Here is a 24536-nt window from a genome sequence, read left to right on the forward strand (position 1 = left end):
GAATCTATTAATCCAAATTTATTAAGTTTTAATATAAATCTAAACTTATCATAACATATTATATCTTAACAGTATAACGAAATAACCTATCATAACATATTATATTTTAATAGTTCAATTCAATAATCCAATATGTTAATTAGCAATTTAAGAGGTAAATAAAAAATAAAGAGAGAGTTAGAACACACAAAGTAAAGAGGTAATTTATTTGAATTTGAAAAATTATTTTCTCTTTCACTCTTATACGCAAGGAGTGAGAGAGATTTTTTTTATAGTTTCATTCAATCATATATATACGATACTATCATTGTTAATGTACATTTTTTATATATTTAATATCTTTCAAATTTTATTTAAATTTTAAATAAATAATAATTAAATTATATATAAAATTTTCAACTATTTAATATTTTTTTATTTAACTTCTCTTTTAAAAATGTTCTAACCCCATCCCTACTTGTGTATGAATGGCGAGTTTAAAAGAGTTTTAAAGCTGAAAAGAGGGACATAATCAGCTTAGTTGAAGGAGGGCAGGGACCGCAGGGTACAATTGTAGTTAAGCTAGCATGTGGGAGGAGAAGCGCGTGAAAGCAATGCGGCTTTTCCTTTCGCCTACTTTCTGCACTACGCTGTACTCGATCACTTCTCTGTTAGAATTTTTCAATGCAGAAGTGTAGATTTGTATTATTTATATTTATTTTATTTTTTATAAAATAAGTTAAATTTACTTGATTTTGATAAAGTAACAATTAATTATATCTTATAATTAGATTTATTTATTCATTTAATTAAGTTCACTTTCCCTTCGCTTGTTTTCTGCGTTAGATTTTGTATTCTAAATTTTTATTATAGTAAATCTTAAATTTGTATAACTTTATTTATACATAAAGTTTGTACCATCTCCCATCCCCTTCCAGCGATTTGCACAGACAAAAACATAAATGAAACATGTGGGGTATGTCACGACTCTCCGAAACTATACATGGAATGAAACAAAAAGCCAAGGTGATAAAGCATTTAAGCGTGAGCATTATACCTGTTACATATTAAACGCACCCAGACCATGTTTTATTTCTTGGCTAGGGTACGAGGGGGCCCCCTGTCCATAAACATAACTCGCCCACCACCTCTATTTTCTGAGTGTCATTAATGCGCCATTGGCAATTGGTTACTTGTTTGTATTGATTTCAAACCACGCTGATAGCTATAAGAATGGCGGTAAACTCTGAAGCTCGCAGACTTGTGATCTCTTCTGGGCCTTCGCAAAATGTCTCTTAGCTGCGAAGAAAATGTAAACTTTCGAGGTATTACTATATTGGATATTTCTTCTACTTTTTTTTTCTTCTTTTTTCCCTTCTCAGTGCGTTGTTTCTATGATAAATAGTGCATCTATGCAGGGTCTTGATTGAATAGCTTGACTCCTCATTATAAGGAGTGTTCTCTGAAAGTTGGGGAGAGTATTGAGCCCATGCCCTTCTTTCAATTTTAAATTTTGAACAATATTTCTTTCTTTTTTTGTTATGAGTTTTACATATTAATATGAGCTTAAAAGACATCACATAAAATTTAATAACTTAACCTTATTCAATATCTTTACTTCAATCTTATTTTTTTGCAAAACTATAAATTAACTCTACTAACTTCTCTCGTTATTTTTCAAAATATGATATTGTTTTCAATATCAATTTATATATTGTGTCACTAATCACTTATCACTTATTAAAAGAATGAATATCATTTATTCTAAATTTTTTATTTATACAAGAAAAACCTTAAACCCTAAACATCGTCATTTTAAAAGAAGTGTCTTTGTGCTTGCTGTGTGCCTCTTTGGCCGGTGGTAAGTTCCTTTGAACCCTTTTGATTGTATAGTCATGAATTTGTCTTTTGTTTTTGCTTGCTGGGATCATATTGTGTGCTGATGGTAAAGGTGCAATCCCAGTTTTTCTTTTTTGCTTGGATGTTTTGATGTGTCTTTTTTTGGTGCCTTCATGGTGTTATTGGAAGACATGCTGGTTTTTGTTTAAGGGTCATATCGTCCTTTTCAAACCTTCTGGACGTTGTTTTTGTTCTTGCTTGGGCAGCCCTTTGATTCCTCATTATTAATGGAAGTTCCCCCTAGATTTTCAAAGAAAAAATTTGAAAGAAATGTCACTCAATTGAATGACCAATTGAAACAGAAGCTCCGGGAGCTACTTTTATATAAAGTAATAAATATTTCTTCGTAGGGTAAACGACAAAACAAATTACCTTTCATTAGAAAGAATAACTTTTGTGTTTTAAAAATTTTAAAAAATACCCTGCCAGGAAGTTTTTTATTCTTCAATAATCAAGGTTTGTAATAAGCACGTGAATCAGCTTCCCGAGCCCAAAAGGAAAAATGGGTCTGAATTAGGACCCAAGGGCAGCTTGAGATGTGAACTTGCAAGCCTAAGTGGCGTACAATCATTGGGCCTGGGAGTAATATCTGTATTTTCTTGGAAACCTACCGAAATCCCCCGGAAAATTTCTGGCAGTGAAAAATGTGGGGCTGTGGCCTTTCAGTTAAGCTAAACAAAATATGCGCGCCTATCCAATACCACTCTCACTAACTGCTGTTTCCACCGTCGCGCTCGCGCCTTTCCCCACCATCCGATTTCTTCTCAACCCACCAATCTCCGACAAAACCACCTCCCTTTTTCTTTCAACTTCCTGTCCCAGGTTTCTGTTCTCTAAATTCAGACCCAACCCTTTTTGTTCCAACTCTGACGCCACCTCATCCGACACGAATGAAGGTGATGACGATGATGATGTTTGTTTTGACGATGATGATGGTTTTGTTTTGTCAGATGAGAAGACACAGACGTTGTCTGAAGATGGTTTTTTTATTGAGATTAAAAAGCTTGGAGGTAACTCTCGTACAATTCGGTCCAAAATTGGGATTGAAGCCAGCCTCGATACTGTTTGGAACATTTTGACTGACTATGAGAAGTTGGCTGACATTATTCCGGGTCTTGCTGTCAGCAAAGTTGTTGAAAAAAAGGACAAATTTGCTCGACTCTATCAGGTAATTTACTTATACCCCGTTTCTTTGAATTTGTGTTTTGTACTCCGTTTGGTGTTTGATTCAAATTCAGTTGCATGTGGACTTTGACAATGTTGTGCTTATGATCAATTAAGCTTCTAGGTAAGACAGCAGCAAATACGGAATTTTTAGAACAAAAAGGAAGGTTTTTCTGGGTGTCTTTTAATATGGGTAAGAATTTAGTGAATATTTTGAGTGTCAAATGCTGGGTGAGTCAAGAAAACAAAAACGGGATTTTTGAGTTCCTACTGATTACTTAAGCAAAGGGATAAACGGAGAAAGGATGTTGTAGGGATTGAAAAGCTGTATTATTCTTCTTTCCCAAATAAATTTAACTGTTTGATAGGGTAGGGTAGCATTGACTCCATTCTCTTGATATATGTATATAATGTTGTCTATTGATATACGTTCCTCACCCTCCAATCGCTAACCAACTGCTCTTTGTATATAGTGAATGCTTTGATGCTTTGTCTATCACTTGATTGAGAACTTTTGTCTGGATACAGATTTTTTTATTCTGAAGTGTAGTCCTTACCTTCTGTCATGGATGTAATTGATGTAATCATTCTGTTACATTATTTCAACAGATTGGACAGCAGAACTTGCCCTTGGGTTTGAAATTTAACGCTAAAGGAGTTTTAGATTGTTATGAGAAAGATCTTGAGATTTTGCCTTCCGGAAAAAAGCGTGAAATTCAATTTAAGATGGTTGAAGGTGACTTTACACGTTTTGAAGGGACATGGTTGATTGAACAGGTAAAGAATTAATTGTTGTTAGGTTGTTCAGCACCTTTGAATTTATATTATTCAGGCCATTGCTTATCTCTGTCTGATTTTTGGCTGCAACTTTCATACTTATCATTTTGACAAATTGTTTAGCTAGTTCAAGAGGAATTGCAATAGATCATGAGTTAGCTGCAAACTATGACTTAAGGCATAATAATGAAGTAGCAGAAACGAAATGAGTTTTGAGTCCTAGCTGATTGAAGAATTCGATCCCGTCAAATCTTGTCCTTTAGTCTGTGTTTCACAGCAAGACTAAGTCACATCTCATCATTAAAGTTTATCACGAATTTTGGCTTTGAGATACCTTATAAAAGATAGCGACAGATTGTACCAAAAAAAATAAACCTCATTTAATCCAAATGGTTACGTATTACACCCTCTTGGAAGCTTGAGTCAACTGAAAGGATCCATTTCCTGCTAAATGGAGAAAAGTATTTTGATCCATACTCACCCACTCAGCCCTCAGACTTATTGAAGCCTTTAAGAAACTAGCCTTCTTTGTTGGCTCTCGCTGTAAGTTTATTGTGTCTGCTGCAATGCAAACGACTGAGCTAAACGAAATGAAATTGTATTGGCTTGGCTGCAGTTAGCACTTGTTTATCTTATGACAAGTGCATTTCACTTTTAACTTTTTATGTTACATTTTTTATTCCATCCCATCTTATATTGCTGCTTGTTTATTCCAAAGTTCTGACTGGTATTGAGCATGATTGTTTTTAGAACATGTTGCTCGTAAGGGTTGCATCTATAAAATTATATGATATAGCAATTGTATTGGTATAGATGTCTCCTGTTTGGAAACTTGAGGCTTGGCTTCAGACGAGTACACTTTATATGATTCTCACAAGCTTCCTCGGAAATAATTCTTTTTGAGATTTGTTATAGTCTTTGATTAGGATATAAGGTTTATAATTCAAAAGCTAAGAACTCTCTTAATGATGGGGTGTGCAGTTTAATAAAGGAAAATGCAAAGGCAACGAAGCATTTGCTGGTCAAGAATTCCAGACAACTCTTTCTTATTTAGTAGATGTAAAGCCAAAGATGTGGTTGCCAGTTCGCCTTGTGGAGGGCAGACTTTCTAGCGAGATAAAGACGAACCTTTCCTGTATTCGTGAAGAAGCAAAGAGAGTGATAAGTGCTTTGAACTCTCTTTAATATTATTTGCTTGGACAGATAAGTCTCCATGCACTCTACTCAAGCATAATCTGTTCAAGATCAAGTTTCATAATGGAAGAATGATTCAACCCAAACCTTTTTCACCTATTGATATGCCCATGCTTTACATTGTCTAAGAAAGAGTTGAGGAAAAGGGAAAGAATTGAGTATGATGGACACTCTGGTGAAAGGGTTTAATATTTCTTTAGTGTAATATATTATTTACTATTAATTTATAGTAAAAGAACTAATGATGTTACATGTCCTTTTCGTGGGTTAAAATTTGAAAAATGATGACAATGATGTTGTTGAGCAGAGGAGGCACGTTGGGTAAGTTTTTGTGACAGCCCTCAAAGGGCCAAAAGGGATATGTTCCAAGTAAAGGGGAAGAACATGATCAAATTCTAGGGAAACATCAAAGTGACTCTAGGGCCAAACTTTACAAAAGGTGATCACACGAAGTCCAATACTGTGGGGTTCCGCAATCTGTGGTGATTGAACTATCAAAAACCCAAGAGGGTGGAAAAAGAAAAGGGAGGTAAAAAAATAAAGAAGAAGAAGAAGAAGAAGGGATAAATACCTTTTGCAGAATTAGATGTATTTGTTCTGTAAAATACGGTAGTAAGTGGTCGCAAAGGGGGTAAGAAGCTGAATGTTGAACATGGACAAAAAGGTGCACGAACAAATTGGGAAGTGGGTCCAACATGTTTGACCCATTTTTACATGCGGGTAAGGTGATTCGTACAAACAGGCACTATGTTTTTGCTGTTTACCCGAATTATATGGTTTTATTTCCTAATCCTGTTAGTGTACTATTAGCCGCATTGACATCCTTGGGGGGGCAATGAGGGCAGATCCAACAGAATCATCCCTGGATGACTTTGCCTGTTTGGATTATTGGGAAGATTGTTAGTTCGCATTTCCAATCAAGTTCATCTGTTGATCTCAAGATTGCCCCGTCAAATAAGGAACAAAAAGAGAGATTAGCAATTGATTGATCAATCCTTTTCCACGAGGGTTGAAAATGGGAAGAATTTCCACTTTTCAGCCCATTGATGCAGGAATCTAATCAAGGAGATTTTGCGGTGGAGGTCACCCTCTAAGTAATTAATTGCTTCCTTCACCTTCTTGTTCGATTTCCGATCATTCTTACTATGATATTTTTTCCTGATGAAAATAAGAAGCAGGTATTTGGTGATTTACATATCTCATATCTTGTTTTCCAACTCAAGACAAAGCTCAAATTCAGTTCCCCCCCAAACCCCATATGTATGAGCTTGTCAAAGACAAGGAGTTGAAAGCGACATTTTGTTTACTAGTTTGATATAACCTTGACCCAACCTTCAATCAGCTTGATTTGAGGGTTTGCTATTGGCTAGACAGGTCGTACACGATTATCACCTACTTTAAACGTGAACTCTTTTTCCTTTTTATTTTTCCCCGTTTGATACCATGATTTAGTAAAAAAAAAATTGAAAATATCGTATTTGAGATGGGTGTAAAACTAACTAAATTCTTCAGTCTTTCTCGCGCAAAGGATCAAAGTTGATGAATCGAAGTCGGAAGCACGTTTCGTGCGTTCCCTGCTTCTTTAGAAGCCATTAAAAGTGAATTGTCGGATAATGTTTGACGAAAATGGTAGTAGATTAGGGTCTAGGATTCATCATTTAGGGCAGCTGGTGACTTGTCACCAAGCCCACACTGCAGGGGCCAGGGGGTATTATTACTAACTATGAAGATTATGCACCACTACAAGCTCGCCATTTCAATACAAAGGAGCCCGAAAGAGAAAAAAGTCGGAACAGGTAGGATAGAATGTACGTATAACTGAACGGTGTCGTTCTGAAACAATTAAATGTGGTTGAGATTCGTATAGAACTAAATATTATCAAAAGATCACCTCAGACTTAGATTACTTGCAAGAAACAAAAGTAAGCCATAAACTGAAGGCAAAGCCAATGGTGTCTTATTATAAGTTGATAACCAAAATAATATAATCATATGTCGGATCCTGTTTACTTTATAATTGGCACTTTTTCACGTTGCTTTACTCTCTCCCTCCCTCCCTCTCTCTTTATTTCCATGTCTGTCTGTCTGTCTTTTTTTTTTTTTTTTTTTTTTTACTATAGTAGAACATTCACAGTTTCTTCTCCAATTATAGCAATAAGATATGAGTTCTTTTTTTTACAGCAAAGTGAAATTAATCATTCACCAGCTCGGTGATTACTCCTTTTCTCTGTAGCACAAAAATGCTTCTGACTAATGATCATTGGACGGAATCATTATTCTTTCTGGCATCTGTGATTGTGAAGCTTTTTTGAGATGGAGACTCCTTGCCTTGGGCAGAGCAAATCCACTCAATACAAAACCCAACCCAAAAATAAATAGAAAATAAAAAAAAAAAGAGATAATGTTTTATTTTATATGCTTGATCACAAATTAATCATCATGATCCTTAGCCACATAATTGTCAAAACCTATGACCTTTTGGCAAGTATTAATCAACTAACACAAACCATAAGTGGATTCGGAAAAACAAATCCAAATCTTGTTTTTAAAAAAGGGTTTCATTTACTTTAATCCCCACTTTGATGTAATTCACATCAGAATCTGATCTCGACTCATCTCCTTACTGCCAATTCTTTCAATTTCTTTTTCGAACTACATTATTCAATAGGAGAGTGGTTTTTGGAAGGATGTGGGAACCAAATTAGACTTTATGGGGGGATTCTTTTTTTATTATTATTTAATATGACTACTTATATATTTCTTAATGGGAATTTCCCTGACTTATGATTTTGTTTGCATATGAAGGATTAATTTGTGGTCGTAGACTTTGGTTGCAGATACCCACTTTCAACCACTTTTTTTTTAATGCAAGTAAGTGTCATTATTCTATTGAAACATGTTCATTATACTAGTGTTTAAACCTTGATCTAAACAAATCATGGACAAGAGAAATGATGCCAAGAAAATTTTAATTAATTTATAGGCGTTGAAAAGAGGACAACAACTTGGGGAAGCAGGGTTTGGTCATCATATATTCTAGTGGATTTAGTTTAGTTAGTCAACAATGTAAGGATACAAAAGGTCATGGATTCGGCATCCCTTGCCCCATGTTAGGCATGGCTTTAGATGCCCAACTACACTGTATAAAAAAATATATTAATTACATTTCAGTTTAATTTTTATTCCCTAAAGCATATCTCTCTATCTCTTGGTTGAGAAATTCCCTTTAAACATTTAATGTGCCTAGAATTATTGACATATCTTTCTTAATTGAATTATCTCCTTTATTTTTTTTTCTTGATTTTCTTCCCTTTTTGGTAGGCTTCAGAATAATGTCTTGGAAACTGTCGTCAGTCAAACTATAAACCCATACTCTTTGAAATGTGTTTCTCTTTAATTTGACAAACAAAACCGCTAATAATTATGGTCTCATCCAGAACACGTACCCATCAAACCTCTTTTGCATGTAAACAAAGTCAATCCAAGGTTTACTTCTAACATAATTTGTGTTCTCACGGGGTAATAAGTTTTAGCTCTTTCGTTCGCCTATCAGTTCTACTTAGATTGCCGTTGAACTGCAAGGAATGCGATATACGTTAAATGATTTTTTTCATAATAATTTAAATTTGACATATCGATTATTATCTGTTTTTTTTTCTGAATAATTTATATTAATATTGTACATTATTTGATGATAATAACAGTAAGTGGTACGGTCAATAAATGAAGTTCAAAAAATATAGTTAAAATAAATTACAAAAAAGGTTTTGACTTTAGTAAAGGGATCATTAATTGAAGAAGCAAATATATAAGTAGGGGAACATATTGTCCAAATATTTCAGACAACTTGTTGTTCTTTATTCAATGAAGGGTTGATTTTTTTTTTTTTAAAGAAGAAAAAACCAAACAAATTGAAATAAATATTTAAATGATCTCTTTCAATATCATTTTTCCCTTATTAGAATATTTAAAAAATAACATTATTTTAAGTCAAAATTATCACACATTCACATTTTTAATTCAAAAAATAAATTATTGACCTACAATTCGTGATAATTTATCTTATTCAATCATGCAACTAGTCTTTATACGAATTTTTTCATCCATGAAAAAGAAAAATCTACTTTTGATTCACGTTTACTTTGATTTTGATATTTTTGAAATATGATTATATATTTATATTTTTAATTCAAAAACCATATTTATTAAGTAGAAGAAGAATTTTACGAATAAATTTAAGATTCATTTATTTATTTTATTGAGATGTGTAATCTGTGACAAAATAGTAAACATAATATTATAATTTTAATTAAATAAAATAGAAAAAAATTAAATTGTTCTTTTATTTATTTATTTTGTAAAGGTCAAAGACTCAAAATTAGGAACGGATGACCCACTTTACCCCCCACCCATACAATTTTATTGATGAGTATGATAATGTGTATTGCCAATTTATTGACTCCAACAGTAACAAACACACCGCCAATCATTTGTAAGAAAATTTTTAAAAAAATTCAAGTATAAGTCCAATAAAAAAAAAACCAAACCGAAAACACAAAACAAAACAAACCGAACCAAACCCACGTTATAACAGTCTCAACTTTTCAACGTTGTTATAAAATACTGAAGAAAGAAATTAGAGTTTTTTTATTTTTTTATTATTTTTCTTTTTTTTTAGTTTTTACCCTCCCAAACCATTTGAAAACCCCAAGAAAGAGACCCTCCTTGATGAACTAAACATTGATTCTTCATCATCAATAGCCAAATCCCATTTTTTTTTTCCTTTTAATCTCTCAAAAACTAATACCCACATTTCCTCCTCTTCTTTTTCTCTCCTCAAACTTCCCTCTCTTCCTCTCTCCAGTTCCATTTCCCCCTCCTTGTTTAACTCACTCAAAAAATCTCTCCTTCCTTTTTTTTTTTCCATTCAAAATACACTGTATATATTATAAACATAAATATATTAATTTATATGAACTTATGTCTTGATTTTGAACAGTTGTTACATGGCTGCATGATTCAATCATGGGAAGGGTAGTTTCAATCTGGGTTTTCGGTTTTAATTTTTAATATGGGTACTTTGTCAGATTCCACAACAAAAAGAAATCTTAAATTTTTGGTGTCTTTGTTTTATCTGATGTGTTCCATTTACTGTCCCTTTTCTTCTCCAGTAGATCTGTTTTGCTGGGTATGTTCGATCCACTGGTTTATTCATGCTTCAACTTCCACTCTTTAAGGTCAGATCGTCACATTTTTCACTCTTTCTAGTTATTGCTTTTTTCTGCCTATATATATTCTGTTTTTCAATTCTAATTATCTAGGAAAGACTTGGGTTTATGCTAATTTTAGCTGCAAAGTTGCTAATTCTTATGATGCTAAGTTATCAGAATAGTGATAGGGTGGTTAAGGGGTTTATTGGGTTTTGGGGTTTTGGTTTGAGTTCTTTCGTTTCTCATTTGCTTATGGTGCAAAGTCATAGAAACCCTCCCCATCAAAGGTTTAGTCTTTAGGGGGTTCCTAATATAGAAAGGAGAAATGGGTAATGGGACTTCTCGTGTTGTTGGTTGCTTTGTGCCGTTTAATGGCAAAAGTGGGGTTGATTTAGATTTTTTGGAGCCTTTGGATGAAGGTTTAGGCCATTCATTTTGTTATGTTAGGCCTACGATTTTTGACTCTCCTGCCATTACTCCATCAAACTCTGAGAGGTTTACTGTTGATTCAAGTACTCTTGATTCTGAGACTTTGAGTGGGTCATTTAGACATGATGCTGTAGAGGATCCCTCAGGACTACAAAGACAGAGTAAGAGTTTCCCGGAAACCACATTTAAAACCATCTCTGGTGCATCTGTCAGTGCAAATGTTTCTACAGCTAGAACTGGTAATCAGAGTGCAATGTTTGCTACTGATGTCCAGGAGCCTGCTGCATCATTTGAAAGTACCTCTTCATTTGCTGCAATCCCTTTGCAGCCAGTTCCTCGTGGTTCTGGTCCTCTGAACGGGTTTATGTCTGGACCTCTTGAGAGAGGGTTTGCTTCCGGGCCTTTAGATAGGGGAGGTGGTTTTATGTCTGGACCAATTGAGAAGGGTGTGATGTCTGGACCCCTTGATGCTACTGATAAGTCCAATTTCTCCGCTCCACTTGCACGTGGTCGTAGAAGACCTCGTTTCCAGCGTTTCATGAGAAGTGTTAGTGGACCTATGAAAAGAACCTTTTCAAAGCATTCAATGGGGTCTGGTTGGATGCAAAGATTTTTCTTGCACCCGGTGACCCAGTTGGCATGGCAAGTTAAGGAGCCAAAGTTTCGATCAGAACACTCTCGGAATTGTCTTGAAGGGGGGCCATCTGAAGGGGAATATGGGAACAGTCGCAACTTGCAATGGGCTCATGGAAAGGCTGGTGAAGATAGGGTTCATGTTGTACTTTCTGAAGAGCAAGGATGGCTATTTATTGGGATATACGATGGTTTTAGTGGTCCTGATGCTCCGGATTTTCTGATGAGCCATCTTTATAAAGCCATAGACAAAGAATTGGAAGGATTGCTCTGGGATTATGATGATAAATCTGGAATTGATCTGTTAAAATCTGAAATATCTAAGAGTGGAAATCCTGATACTGGTCTAGAGTGCAGCACAGAAGATCAGTCAAATTTTTGTTCAGATCAAGAATTATCGTCTAGCATAGGAGAATTTCTTAATCGAGAAAATAGCAAGGGTCAGTCTTCTAATAATGAAATAGTTGAGGAAAATGATGACGTGAGAGGTAAAGTGGAGCAGAATTTATCTGATTGTAGAAATTCCAATTTACGTGTTGAATCTGAGTCTGTTCCACATGCAAACTTAGCTGGTCAAGGTCGGAAAAGCATGCGGCTATATGAGCTACTTCAGATGGAACCATGGGATGGTCAAGGGTCTTTGTCAATCTCACAAATGGATAGGCAAGGAAAGGGTTCTTGTGATTGTCAACCAATTTCAGATACTTTAGACTGCAGCTCATCGAATTCCAAAGATGATAGTTCCAACATTCGAGGTGAAGATCCTACTACTTCAGGAGAAGATGGTGGGGTTGGGCTTGATTTTGATAATCAAAGTACTGCAGCTGCTGCTTCTATGTCAGGGCAAAGACAGAGTACAAGAAAGTCTTTGATTGGTTCAAAGATAAGAAAAATATACCGGAAGCAGAAGTCATTACGGAAGAAGCTTTTTCCTTGGAGTTATGATTGGCACAGAGAAGAGATTTGTGTGGATGAGGGAATAGTTGAATCTTCAGGACCTATTAGGAGGTGCAAGTCTGGAGTTGTTGATCATGATGCTGTGTTGAGAGCAATGGCTCGAGCGCTTGAAAGTACAGAAGAGGCTTATATGGAAATGGTGGAAAAGGCTCTTGACATAAACCCAGAGCTTGCTTTGATGGGATCATGTGTTCTAGTGATGTTAATGAAGGATCAGGATGTATATGTTATGAACCTTGGGGATAGCTGTGCGATCTTGGCACAAGAAAGACCAAATGATCGCCACCCCAATCCAAATTTTGCAAGGGATGATTTAAGGCATAGAAATAGATCAAGAGAGTCGTTAGTGCGTATGGAGCTGGACAGAATATCAGAGGAGTCTCCTATGCATAACCAACACGGTCAAGTTAGCATAATAAATAAAAACAGAGACATCTCTATATGCAGATTGAAGATGAAGGCGGTTCAGCTTTCCACTGACCACAGCACAAGTATTGAAGAGGTTTGCTACTGTATTTCTGACAAGCTCAACTTTAATTATACATATATATAATTTATTTGCTTTGGACTTTTGGTGATATTCATCACAACTGTGCCCTTGTAAACTGTAAAAATCTTCTTTTTGCGACAAACATGCAGGGAAAATATGTGTATGGCACATGTGATGTTTGAATCCAGAGTGATGAAAATGTAACAAACTGTTTTATGAATTTATGTATGTAGTTTGGACTTAATTGACAAAGTCAAATTTGCATTATAATATATGAATACTTCAACATGTTTGTTATTTTGCCACTTGTTTGAGATTTTGATCTTAACTGTATAGTTTCCATTTTAAAGAGCCACTGGCTAGGCACTATAAGTTGATGAACTGAAAAAATGGTGGGCCCTTTGCTCACATGGTGGGCTTACCCTCCCTTAGTGGCCTTGGCATGGTTGTGTTGCCAAATGTCCCAATCCATGGATATGTGTACTCAATGTGAATGACTAAGATAAATATTCAATTGATCAGTTGCCCTTGATGATGGCTTCAAATATTAGTTTGTTTATAATTTCCAGGAAACTATAAGTAAAACTCATCAAGTTTATATATGTCAAACAAGAAATTGATCCAGATGTCATTAGGGAATACTCACCTGTTCTTGATTGTTATTGGCAGGAAATCTTAAGAATAAAGGCAGAGCATCCTGATGATGAGAAAGCAATTTCCAATGATAGGGTAAAGGGGCAATTGAAAGTCACTAGAGCATTTGGTGCTGGTTTCTTGAAGAAGGTTGGTTGAGCTAGCATTTTTTACTGTTATTTTCTTCTTTTTTTTTTTCAGCTCTTGCTTTCTGTCATTTGAGAATGAATAACTAGTAAAATGATAAAAGAATAGAAATTATGATGGTTCTGTGTAAAATACATACAACCTGACAGAATTTCTTGATTGTTCTTTTGCTTCTTACTCTATTCTTGATTTATTTCGTCGGCTAGGTAACCTGTTGTACTATCTATTATTTGGTCACAACAAGAATTTCTTTCAGTATTTTAAGTATTAGCAAGGTCAATGAAGTTGATATTTATCTGGGTAAAATTTTCTAATGGATGCATATAATCGATTGTCCTATAAGTTGTGGTTCTCAAGATGTAAGATTTCACAGGAATTTAAGAGAGCAGGTAACTGATTGGTTTATGTCAGATAGATAGGATACATGGTGAAAAATATATGAATTTTGGATAAGAATTTCTTTTCAGATGTTGCACTGAAGGGCATATCTATAGGAATTCGGATAGGAAGTCTTGTTTGTGCTTCTGTCTGCAATTTGATGATTGGCATATCCACTTGAAGTCTGATACAGTGGTACCACTTCATTTCAGATATTTGTATATGTTGACACATGGAAGCAAATGCACACAACTGTTGCTATGCCTACATTGTACTATTTAAACTTTCAGCAAATATGGGCAAGTTTAGTGTGCTTCATTGTGTTCAATCAAATTGGAATTCTTGCTTACAGGATCGTTCCATCAATAGTTTATACTTGCCTCTCTTTCTCTTCCTTCTTAAATAACCTTTAGTGATCTCTAGCAATCCTCTCCTGGCAGTTTGACATTCAAATCAGAAGCTTGTTACTGGGCTTGATGAATGAAATTGTAAATAACTTTAATCACTGTATTATTTATCTTACACGAGGAGATGCTTAAGCAGTGTGCTTGAAAACTAGGCCTGAAAGTTTTATGATGTCAGTTAGTAATGAGCACTCACTTTTAGTAGTTTCCTTGTAGAGCATTTCGAGACTACAACTTTATAGTGAAGTAAAACATGAGGTCAAGTTGGAGAGTGACATTAACCTTTCGTCATTTGCTGCAGACCATGTTAACAAAAACCTATCTGCCTTATTTGTTGTCTTTCTATGCTATTTCATTGATTTTGAAATGATTGATTCTTTGTTGATTTCACTTTTTGGATGCAGCCAACTTGTAATGAGGCTCTGCTAGAGATGTTTCAAATTGATTATGTGGGAGATGCTCCTTATGTTAGCTGCATCCCCTCTGTTGTTCATCATCGGCTCTCCCCTAGTGACCGATTCTTGGTACTATCATCTGATGGACTTTACCAGTATTTTAGCAGTGAGGAAGTTGTTGCTCATGTCACTTGGTTCATGGAAAACGTCCCTGAAGGTGATCCTGCACAGTACCTTGTTGCAGAGCTTCTATTCCGTGCTGCCAAAAAGAATGGTAAGATTATTGAATATACTGTTTTTTATTTTGTTTTATGTAGTTAAGGTTCTATTCTTGTGATTAGATGTAGCTGCTTAATAGATGTGGTTTTCTTTGGAAAAAACAACTGCAACATAGAATTTGGTCATTCTTCTTGACTTTGAGCATTCAACTCAATGCTTTTTTCTTCCTACTGCAAAAGGAATGGATTTAGATTTCATCCAGCTATACTGCAATCTATGGAAAACCATGACTTAATTTGAACTTCTGTGTTGCACATTGTACTGAATGGGATTTTGTTCATTTTTGCAGGAATGGATTTTCACGAATTGCTTGACATACCTCATGGAGATCGGCGTAAATATCATGATGATGTTTCTGTTATGGTTGTTTCATTGGAGGGAAGGATTTGGAGATCTTCTGGATGATTTTTTTTTCTTTTTTTTTCCCCTCTTTTTGTCATATTTGCATATTGCCTCAACAGTGTAATCTTTTCAAGTAGGGGGTAAATCATTTATGCATTTCAGAAATGAATGAGAATCCTAGTGTCGGCGTATCCCTCTCTCTTCAATAGAAGTTTCTCAGTCTCGTGCCCGCATTTTCTTACTTTTTTTGTTGGCTTAATGGCTACACTACCTGATAAGGTAGCTCTCCTTTTGCTTTGCCCTTTTTTTTTTCCTTTGGCTAAATAAGGTTGCTCTTACCATAACAAGATCTGAACAACCCATATCTTTGGTATGACCGCCTAAGAGATTTACTACTTTAGCTAATTGTACTACCTTTCATGCCCTTTTTCAGCACTTTCTTCATGAAGACTGTTTAGATTGAGCTTTGAAGGATAATTTAGTTTATGGTGATTGAAGGCTGCCTATCATAATTGGTTTAACTTGGTTTCTTCTTGCGGATGAGTTGATTCGTGCTGAAAGTTTCAGTTTACTTCTTCTGGGTCTAAACTAAAATTTGAAAGCATACAATAACTCGTTTTGTCCGGGAGATCAATGGTGAATAGTGTTGCCTTGGCTTACGTAGATCTCTTCCTTCTCAGTAGCTCTCTTTTCCTTCACCAAAACTATTACTTAAACAATATCGATGGAGAAAGTCTTACTTCCGGGTTAATTTGAGGACCACAAAAATGCATGCTTCCACCTTTTACAAGCTTTTTCTGGTAGCCAGGCTTAGGCTTTCATGGTACAGTAGATCCACGAAAGACACTTGGTAACTGCAGGTTTACCTAATGAGCCACTGCACTATGGTAATTCTTATTAACTATACCTGTTTAGGAAACAAAAGAAAATACTTTACAATATTTCATTTTTTTGAGTTTTCCAGACTATCATATTGTCCAAATACGTGAAAAATCGGCAGTGGCACATCGACATCAGTTTCTGCCATTAATTTTCGAGGTGCCAGAAGCATTTTTCTTCACTTTTCATTAAAGCCAAGTATTGCAGCGAACTTTATCTAAAGCTTACACTTACAGGAACCGGAACTAAAATGAACTATATATATTATATGCATGAGCTATCTGCTAATGATCCTGTAAAGCTGTAATGAAGCTACCAGACAGGACAATTCAACCACTGCAACAACAGCTGGTAAACCAACCCATTTAAATTTATCCACAGTAAATATTTTTCACGGTTGTTTTGCCAAGAATCAAGGTTTATGCTTGTTTGTCGTTAAACGAGGATGTTAGACAATAAAAACCAAAGTTGGAGACACACAAAAAATGGAAAGCGAAAGTGTTAGTAGCCCCGTCCCATCCCATCCCAAAGGGCCCGTTCATCGTACTGAAGGGAATCGCTTTCTTCGTGGTAGGTACTGGCTGGCGTGATGCAAAATGTCTTGCTCTTCTCTCCACTCCCCTCTTTTGATTTCCCAAAAGCCAGAAAACATTATCCCTGCAAAACTCCCCACCAAACTATTGATTATTTGCTCTTCTTTCCGCTTCAACTTCTCATAATTTAACGCCTTTTTCTGCTCTTTAAGTTAGTATCACGTTTGATCATTCATGATGTGGCTCCCAAGGTCCAATCATTCTTTTTTCTCTTTATTCGTGCATTAAAATCTTTTAGCTTCCTTCTTCCTTACATGTTGTCCCCTCGAAAAGCCCAGAATGCTATGGGGTCAAAGATGGTAACAATTTGCTTTGTTTTTAAGTTGAAGGCCTGTTTCCAAACTTTAAGGTCACATCTACACCACCCATTCCATAGCCATTTTTCTCTCTCTATATAAAGTAGACGAACCCTTTCTCTTCCAACAATCAAAACAAAAGCTTTTCTCAGCTTTTTGTCTAATCCATTATTCTCCCCTTTTGCTTCTCTTGATTGTTATCTTCATGGCTGCAGTCAAGGTTTTGGCATATGTCTTCGTCTTTATTGCCCTGTTCGGCGTGGTTGCATCTGATCCTGACCTTCTCCAGGATCTCTGCGTAGCTAACAAAGCAGCAGGTACAAAAACCTTAATCGCAACACCTACTTTTCTTGTTTTTTCCTCACGAACAGGGCAATATTTGTCCAACATATATCAATCTGATGTTATATGTGCTTGTAGGAATAAAGGTGAATGGATTTCCATGCAAGGACGAAGCAAATGTAACCGAAGCTGATTTTTTCTTTAGCGGTCTAGCCAATCCAGCAGTAATCAATAATTCTGTCGGATCAGTTGTAACATTAGCCAATGTTGACAAAATTCCAGGGCTTAACACCCTTGGCGTGTCACTTGCCCGCATCGACTATGAAGCTGGTGGCCTCAACCCACCCCACACTCACCCACGTGCCACTGAAATCATCTTTGTTCTTGATGGTGAATTGGATGCAGGATTCATCACTACAGCAAACAAGTTGATCTCCAAATCCCTCAAGAAAGGCGACATTTTTGTCTTCCCCAAGGGTCTTGTTCATTTCCAGAAGAACAATGGTGACAAGTCAGCTTCCGTGATCGCAGGATTCAACAGCCAACTGCCCGGAACTCAATCTATCGCCGCCACATTGTTTACCTCGACACCCCCGGTGCCAGACAATGTCTTGACCAAGGCCTTCCAAATTGGCACCAAGGAAGTCAACAAAATCAAAACCAAGCTTGCCCCCAAGAAAAGTTAAGAAGAGCCCCTCGAGTTTGAGGAGAAAATCCAGCAAATCCTGGCTCTCCAAACCTAATTGAGAGTACTATTTTGTATTAATTCTATATTCATTTTTCAAACTTGAAAGAAAATCTATGGGTTATAATAATAATTTGAGTTGGGTGTAGCTGGATATTCGTAATTAACAGTATTTTCTTATTTTAGAATTGAATAATGTAATTTAAACGGAAAATATTGTTTGTAACATGTCCTTTTTTTTTATCATTTTATATTAAAACATTTGAAATGTTTTTTTAAGTGAGAATATCATTATGATCTAATCATTCTAGAGAAGCAAACCTCCAATATATTATTCATCAACGATCTCTTAGTTTCAATTGAAGGGTTATCATAAATTAAACAACTCTCTTTTAGAGAAAAATATTTATTTCTCATATTGTCCCTTACCACATTTCTTTACCGAGAAATATAAAATACTTTCACCTCCCATTATTATTGTAATAGCTTTTTAACTACTTAAATTAAATCCGAATCCGCACACAGATAGATTGTAATTGAAGTAATGACTAGTCCCACCATTTTATTGTCAACTTGCGATCATATTTTTCTATAACCCAAATCCTATGCTATCTTGGGTCCACGATAGACCCCCACAATTCAACTCGATATGTTTGAGAACTTATCCAATGTCACCGCATAAGCTCTTCGTCAATTTCCGTTGGAATCCCGAATAATTCTCCGTAGCCGTCGTATCTAGAGTGCATCAATATGCACCATGATCGTTCACTCTAAATCCCCCTACAGGTGGAGGCTTCCAACCAATGAGGACCTCCTCTCTTATGGTTATCGAATCGCTAATGCTATTTGGCAGAGAGAAAACGGTGTGAATCGAAAACTATCATACTGATCACATCTAGCTGTCCTTCAATGGGAACCGTCTTCCTCAAAAGTAAACGAGTTACATCGTTTTCATAAGTACCAACAGGCTGTACCCAAAGTGATAGACCAGCCACTGTATATATATATATTTAATACATTTAGGTTTGCTTATGCTTTCACTCGAATATGAAAGATGTTGAATGATTTCATATTTTGGGATATTTCCAAATTAGCTTCTAGAACAACAACTGTTGCCTCATGTGAGTGCCATTGGGCCCCTAGAACAGGCCCAATAAACAAAACGATGCGTTTGGGCCGGGATTGAAACGCGTCGAAACCTGGCGTTTTGAATTTACCCTATGGCTGTGTGATGTTGTTTGTTAGAGCGCGGTGAGTGGTGAGGTGGGGAAGGAGGGGAAGTAAGTTGAATCGAACGGAATTCAATTGGTATTCCCGAGTTTTCTGTTTTACAGGAATTTTGGAGGAGGAAATTGGAAGATAATTATAATTGAAATGCAGAAGAAGAAGAATTTCAGAAAAAGAAGCATCCAAGAAGACGAAGGAGATGATCCCGCCCCCAAATCAGACGACGAAGAAGACCGAAGGTAAATCTTTTAATTAGGGTTTTTCGTTTCCCTTCTTTTTCCCACTTTTTGTTTTGATAATTTAAGTTGGAAATGTATACATATATATATATAATAAAATAAATCAGCTAATAAAAAATCATTGAGTGTATAGATTGGCGTTAGAGGAAGTGAAATTCCTGCAGAAGCAGAGGGAGAGGAAGTCAGGAATCCCTGCAATTCCTACGGTGCAAACCGGAGGCGTCGTCGCTAAAGTTACCGAAAAGGGCGAAGCTGATGGAGAAAAGGAGGAGCTTGTTCTTCAAGACACCTTCGCTCAAGAAACCGCCGTCATGGTTGAGGATCCAAACATGTATGCATTTTACCTTTTTTTTTTTCTTATAAGAAATAATTTGTTTTTTTTTTCTAAAAAAAGGAGGGTTATTTTTTATTTATTGATTAATTTTTGTCTCTAATTGTTTTGTAAACTTAGGGTAAAATATGTAGAGCAAGAATTAGCGAAGAAAAGGGGGAGGAACATGGATACAAAAAACGAAGTTGAGAATGATTTAACGCGAGCAGAAGATGAATTGTATAAAATTCCCGAGCATCTTAAAGTGAGTTTGAATTTCCTTATATAATGCCGATCATATTGCTAAGATTTTGATTTGCTGCTTATTCGTAAATGTCATTGGCAAACAAATTTGCTTGTTGTTTGTTATGAAGATTTGCATTTGAATTTTCGTTGATTAAAAGAAGATTGCTTTTGGAGTTTCGGGTTATAGTTTTTTGCGCCTAGTTTTAATCGACCCCTTAGTTTTAAGCATTCCACTTTCTTACTCTCATATGAATAATGCTACCTCTTTATTTTGTTTAAACATGTTTTGTAAGTTCTTGCCTATTCCTTGCAGGTGAAGAGACGAAATTCAGAAGAAAGTTCGACACAGTGGACTACTGGGATTGCTGAAGTGCAGCTGCCTATTGAGTATGCCTTTTACTAACCTTTCATTTCAAGGAGTGTTTGTGCTTCCTTAATTTTCTTCCTTTTAGGGAAGATCTAGCTTCTAGGTCAGACCATGTTAAGCTGCTATGCTTTTGATGCTAAGCAGGCTTGTTATAATGTCTTTAGACCCGCTAAATGATGGCCAAAGTGTGTAACACTGTCTTTGTAATAGATGAATAGATGATGTTTGCTGATTTCTTTGCTTTCAGATACAAGTTAAGAAATATAGAGGAAACAGAGGCTGCCAAAAAGCTGCTACAAGAAAAGCGGCTCATGGGACGGGCAAAATCAGAAGTTAGCATCCCGTCAAGTTTCAGTGCTGATTATTTTCAGCGTGGCAGGGATTATGCTGAAAAACTTAGAAGAGGTTGGTTACATGTTCTTTTTATGCTATTGTAATGAAAGGTTAATGAATTTAACTTCAGTTTGCCTTTGGTGGGATTTTGATTGTGCTCTTTCACTAGTTTGTATTACTTGGCTCTATTTTGTCATTGCTTGATGTGAATTTGTAATCTCCAGTTCTTATTGTTCTGCTTTTGTTTCTTTAGTAAGGTTTGTGCTGTTCATTCTTTCCCACCCTTTTCCTCCCCATGAACTTTGCAGAACATCCTGAGTTGTACAAGGACAGAGGTTCACAGGATGAGAGCTCTGGCTCCAGACCAACTGATACAAGCACTGATGCAGCAGGAAGTAGGCAAGCTGCAACAGATGAGTTTATGTTAGAGCGCTTCCGAAAACGAGAACGCCAACGTGTAATGAGGAGATAACAAATGGTTATACAAGCAGCTTGTCAACCATACCGAAATTTCAAGCAGCATTTGTAGTGCTTTACTGTCCTTTGATAGGCTATAATGCTACCTCTGCACTAAGTTGTCCAGTTAGAAAGGAAAGGACATCTTACTACTACTATTAGTTACTTTTCTTATAACTGATGTAATGTTGTACATTTTCAATTGAGATCGATCATTCTCTTACTAGGTTATCAATTTGGAAAGCTAATGTTGGAAATATACTTTTATGATATTTTTAACTAATTTTTCCCAAATCGTTGCATACCAACTATCAAGTACTAGCAAGTATATAGATGGACGCACAGCAGGGAGACAGGAGGATTCCTTAAACAAACATTATTACAGGAAAACCTGGTACACCTACATGGCCTATAGTTTGCACTTGTTCTACCATTCCATTAAAGCGGAATAAAGAATCGAGTTGCAATACTGGTTGCATCTGTCAATGCCAACGCAGTAGAGTTGCCTATAGTTGGCCTGGCTTATATATGTTGTAAATCACTTGCTGGGCTTCATTGCAAAAGGCTAAGCCACAACCCAAACGATTACACTTTGTATGATACAATTTGGAAGAAGAAAAAGAAAAAAAAGGTATGGCGAAACAAAATACATGAACAATAGGAAAGATCTAAAACTGAACGTTGCTTTTGAAGGACTGGCCGAATTGCCAATTGGAAGGCACCAAATTAAGAGCAGTTCGAATCATTCCATTACTGGCTTGGACCCTGAAGGATAAACTCTGACCGTTTAGATAGCTTAAGCTCTGCCAGTTGGCACCCCAGTTTCTCGACATGGTTTCCCATTTATTGGTTTTGGACCCCTTTATCCATACCTTGGAAATCTCTCCAGCACCTCCAACATTTGATATGAGCACTAACTCGAAATAGTCCCTTCCTGTGATGGTGAATCTGATGCTACCACTTCTCCTGCATCCAACCCTGGCAAACACAGAACAGAATTCAACTTCTCATCAGTAATCAGTTATCCACAGATAGTCTTAGCCTTATTTCAACAACAATGCATAAATCCAAGTTGAACATTAGCAGGGGGAAGAATCTGGGCATAGATGAAACAACATACTTCCTATAGAGGATTGGTACGATCCCAGCTTTGTATTTGGCGATGGTCTGGAATGCAGGTTGAGACATGTCGAAGTGTGGTCGGGGAGGATTGCACCAACCACCATTGTCACTTGGGAGTGCATAGTTCGGAGGACAGAAGTTGGTGGCCGTGATGGTAATGTATTTGCCCTTGAGGCACCATTGCGGTACCTTGGCCGCATCGCAGACTATCTGATAGCAGCCTCCGCATGACTCGCCATTGTTAAACAAAGCTGTGCTGAGTGCAGCTGTTTGTATCCCGTAACCATCCGTATTGAGATTACCATAACCACAAGCTCCGCCTGGAAAAACACAACATGGTAATCATCAGTTCAAGACCAACAGCTCTAACTCATGCATTAAAATGAGCAGATTGATATAAAGAAAGAAATAAAAATTAAAACTTACCCATTGTGCCGGAAGCATCACTTCCACCATAGAAAGTTGCATGGGCTGGAAGCCAAACGGCAGCAGATGCTACGTGAAATGTTGTGGAAAAGAACCCCACAAGGAGTATGGCAGTGGTGAATAGAAAGGCACTCTCCATTCTGTTTTTCGTTTCTCCCTCCCTCTGAAAACAATGGATTTTTTTCCTTCTTCTGATGCTGATGAATTTAGAGCTAAGGGTGACTTTGATGCTGCAGATGCCAAAATCGTAGATATTTATAGTCAGTGCTAGCTACCTGATAATAATAATTAAAAAATATGAACGGTATTGTTAGACATTAAGCTATCATTGCAAATTTGTTGACTGGATGAAGGCATTCCATGATTCTTTAACGATAGAAAGAATCCGTAATTCATGATGTCATACGGAAATTCTCATTTAAATATTCAAACCCATGTGGCAGTAGTTATGAACTTGCTGCTTCAGTTTATTAGTTTTTCTTTTATGCCCCTTCCTCACTCATCATCATTCTTCAATTTTCGTGAAGATAAGATTGATCATCAAAAATTTTCTTAGTACGTAGTAATTATTAACATTTTCTACTAAAATTAAAAAAAATTGAATATTATAATCTCAGAAGCTTTTATATCCATAACTAGGTGCAAATTATGCTTTAAGAAGTTTCTAAATATTCCAAAATATTTAAATATATTTTTATTTTTTATTATATTTTTATTATATTTTTATATTTTTATTTTAAATCAAATAAATTCTTATAATTAACTGTTATTAATGAACATAAGTTAAAACATCACTTGTTATTTTACTACCATATTAGCATGACACATCATTATTCACTATAATGCATTAACATGTCATGTATCATATGTCAACACGACATATCAACACCACATCACATAAGAATAATGAATAACGTTAGTCATAAAAAACTATTTCATTTAAAATAAAAATATAAAAATTTAATTAAAAATAAAAAATAAAAATTTATTTAAATAGTTGTGATCGAAAAAGGAAAAAATTAGAAAAAAATTTAATGCATATGAACAGATCAGCACTGCATCAACTAACATACAGTTTTAGAAGGAATATAGTGAAGAAAATTCACCGACAAAATCCCATTCACATTACATCAAAGCAAAGCTCTATTATTGGCAAAGTCATTTCCATTCAATTTCTCTGAAATTCTAAGAGGGTGCTGCATGGGATTGTTTCGTAAATTCAAGGCATTATATTTCCAGTGGTACGTTACAGTACAGTTGAGCTGCAAATTGTCAAGCAGGCAAATATAAAAGTAGCAGAGGAATTTTATAATCGTTTCTAGGCAGCAACTTAAGGTTGAAAACTGCAACTACGACCCTTCAACAACAAATGGATAGGGAGATTCTAAAACTGCGACTGAAAAATCGAAGTCAACTCCCCAAAATAAAACCATATTTAATTGATTTTTAGACAGGTTTTGCAGCAGCAGTTACGTATGCAATCACCATGTCCGTACCTTACTTATAGAAGGAATAAAAAGAAAAATAATTCTTCGGTTGATAAGTAGAACCGTATATCATGGCATGTCTTAAGGGACGTACACCTGTATAGCACATGGATGATGCCATGTTCACCATTTGAGAATTTCCCATCCAACCGCTTGCTCACACATGGTCTCACGTTCTGGAATTCAATTGGTGAAGGGAAATTGTATTTTATTTGATTTTTTATCAAAAACGATAAAAAAGAAAGTATGAAAGTCATGGCTCATGGCTTGAGGGAGAA

General features: G+C 36.0%; 5 protein-coding genes across 8 annotated transcripts; 4 read left to right on the forward strand and 1 right to left on the reverse strand.

The window, feature by feature from the left end:
• The first annotated feature begins 1171 nt into the window (after positions 1–1171).
• On the forward strand, positions 1172–5269 carry LOC18613832 (Polyketide cyclase / dehydrase and lipid transport protein). Of its 2 annotated transcripts, XM_018114126.2 has the most exons (4): positions 1172–1304; positions 2829–3046; positions 3652–3819; positions 4801–5269. In XM_018114126.2, exons 1-4 carry the CDS (start codon positions 1268–1270, stop codon positions 5002–5004), a joined length of 627 nt encoding a protein of 208 aa, XP_017969615.1. In that variant the 5' UTR covers positions 1172–1267; the 3' UTR covers positions 5005–5269. The 2 variants fall into 2 exon arrangements, with proteins under 2 accessions (XP_017969615.1, XP_007051331.3); XM_007051269.3 differs by lacking the exon at positions 1172–1304 and having other exon boundaries at positions 2497–3046.
• Positions 5270–9691: 4422 nt separating this feature from the next.
• On the forward strand, positions 9692–15543 carry POL (Protein phosphatase 2C family protein). 3 transcript variants are annotated; one of them, XM_088805095.1, is made up of 5 exons: positions 9693–10250; positions 10671–12744; positions 13402–13515; positions 14699–14963; positions 15258–15543. In XM_088805095.1, the coding sequence occupies exons 1-5, from the start codon at positions 10204–10206 to the stop codon at positions 15371–15373; spliced, it is 2616 nt and encodes an 871-aa protein (XP_088661221.1). In that variant the 5' UTR covers positions 9693–10203; the 3' UTR covers positions 15374–15543. The 3 variants fall into 3 exon arrangements, with proteins under 3 accessions (XP_007051333.3, XP_088661221.1, XP_088661222.1); XM_088805096.1 differs by having other exon boundaries at positions 9695–10250; positions 10927–12744; XM_007051271.3 differs by having other exon boundaries at positions 9692–12744.
• Positions 15544–16949: 1406 nt separating this feature from the next.
• On the forward strand, positions 16950–18273 carry LOC18613835 (germin-like protein subfamily 2 member 4). Its single transcript, XM_007051273.3, has 2 exons — positions 16950–17395; positions 17499–18273. Exons 1-2 carry the CDS (start codon positions 17284–17286, stop codon positions 18044–18046), a joined length of 660 nt encoding a protein of 219 aa, XP_007051335.1. The 5' UTR covers positions 16950–17283; the 3' UTR covers positions 18047–18273.
• Positions 18274–19272: 999 nt separating this feature from the next.
• Positions 19273–21517, forward strand: LOC18613836 (integrator complex subunit-like protein). The gene is made up of 6 exons (XM_018124282.2): positions 19273–19511; positions 19645–19842; positions 19963–20086; positions 20381–20454; positions 20682–20839; positions 21076–21517. The coding sequence occupies exons 1-6, from the start codon at positions 19420–19422 to the stop codon at positions 21237–21239; spliced, it is 810 nt and encodes a 269-aa protein (XP_017979771.1). The 5' UTR covers positions 19273–19419; the 3' UTR covers positions 21240–21517.
• A 164-nt stretch (positions 21518–21681) lies between these two features.
• EXPA17 (expansin A17) lies at positions 21682–22984 on the reverse strand. The gene is made up of 3 exons (XM_018124276.2): positions 22772–22984; positions 22344–22665; positions 21682–22201 (listed from the first exon to the last, which is right to left on the reverse strand). Exons 1-3 carry the CDS (start codon positions 22908–22910, stop codon positions 21892–21894), a joined length of 771 nt encoding a protein of 256 aa, XP_017979765.2. The 5' UTR covers positions 22911–22984; the 3' UTR covers positions 21682–21891.
• Positions 22985–24536: the final 1552 nt, after the last annotated feature.

Source organism: Theobroma cacao, chromosome 1 (assembly GCF_053813885.1).
Source record: "Theobroma cacao isolate CCN51 chromosome 1, ASM5381388v1, whole genome shotgun sequence".
NCBI lineage: Eukaryota > Viridiplantae > Streptophyta > Magnoliopsida > Malvales > Malvaceae > Theobroma > Theobroma cacao.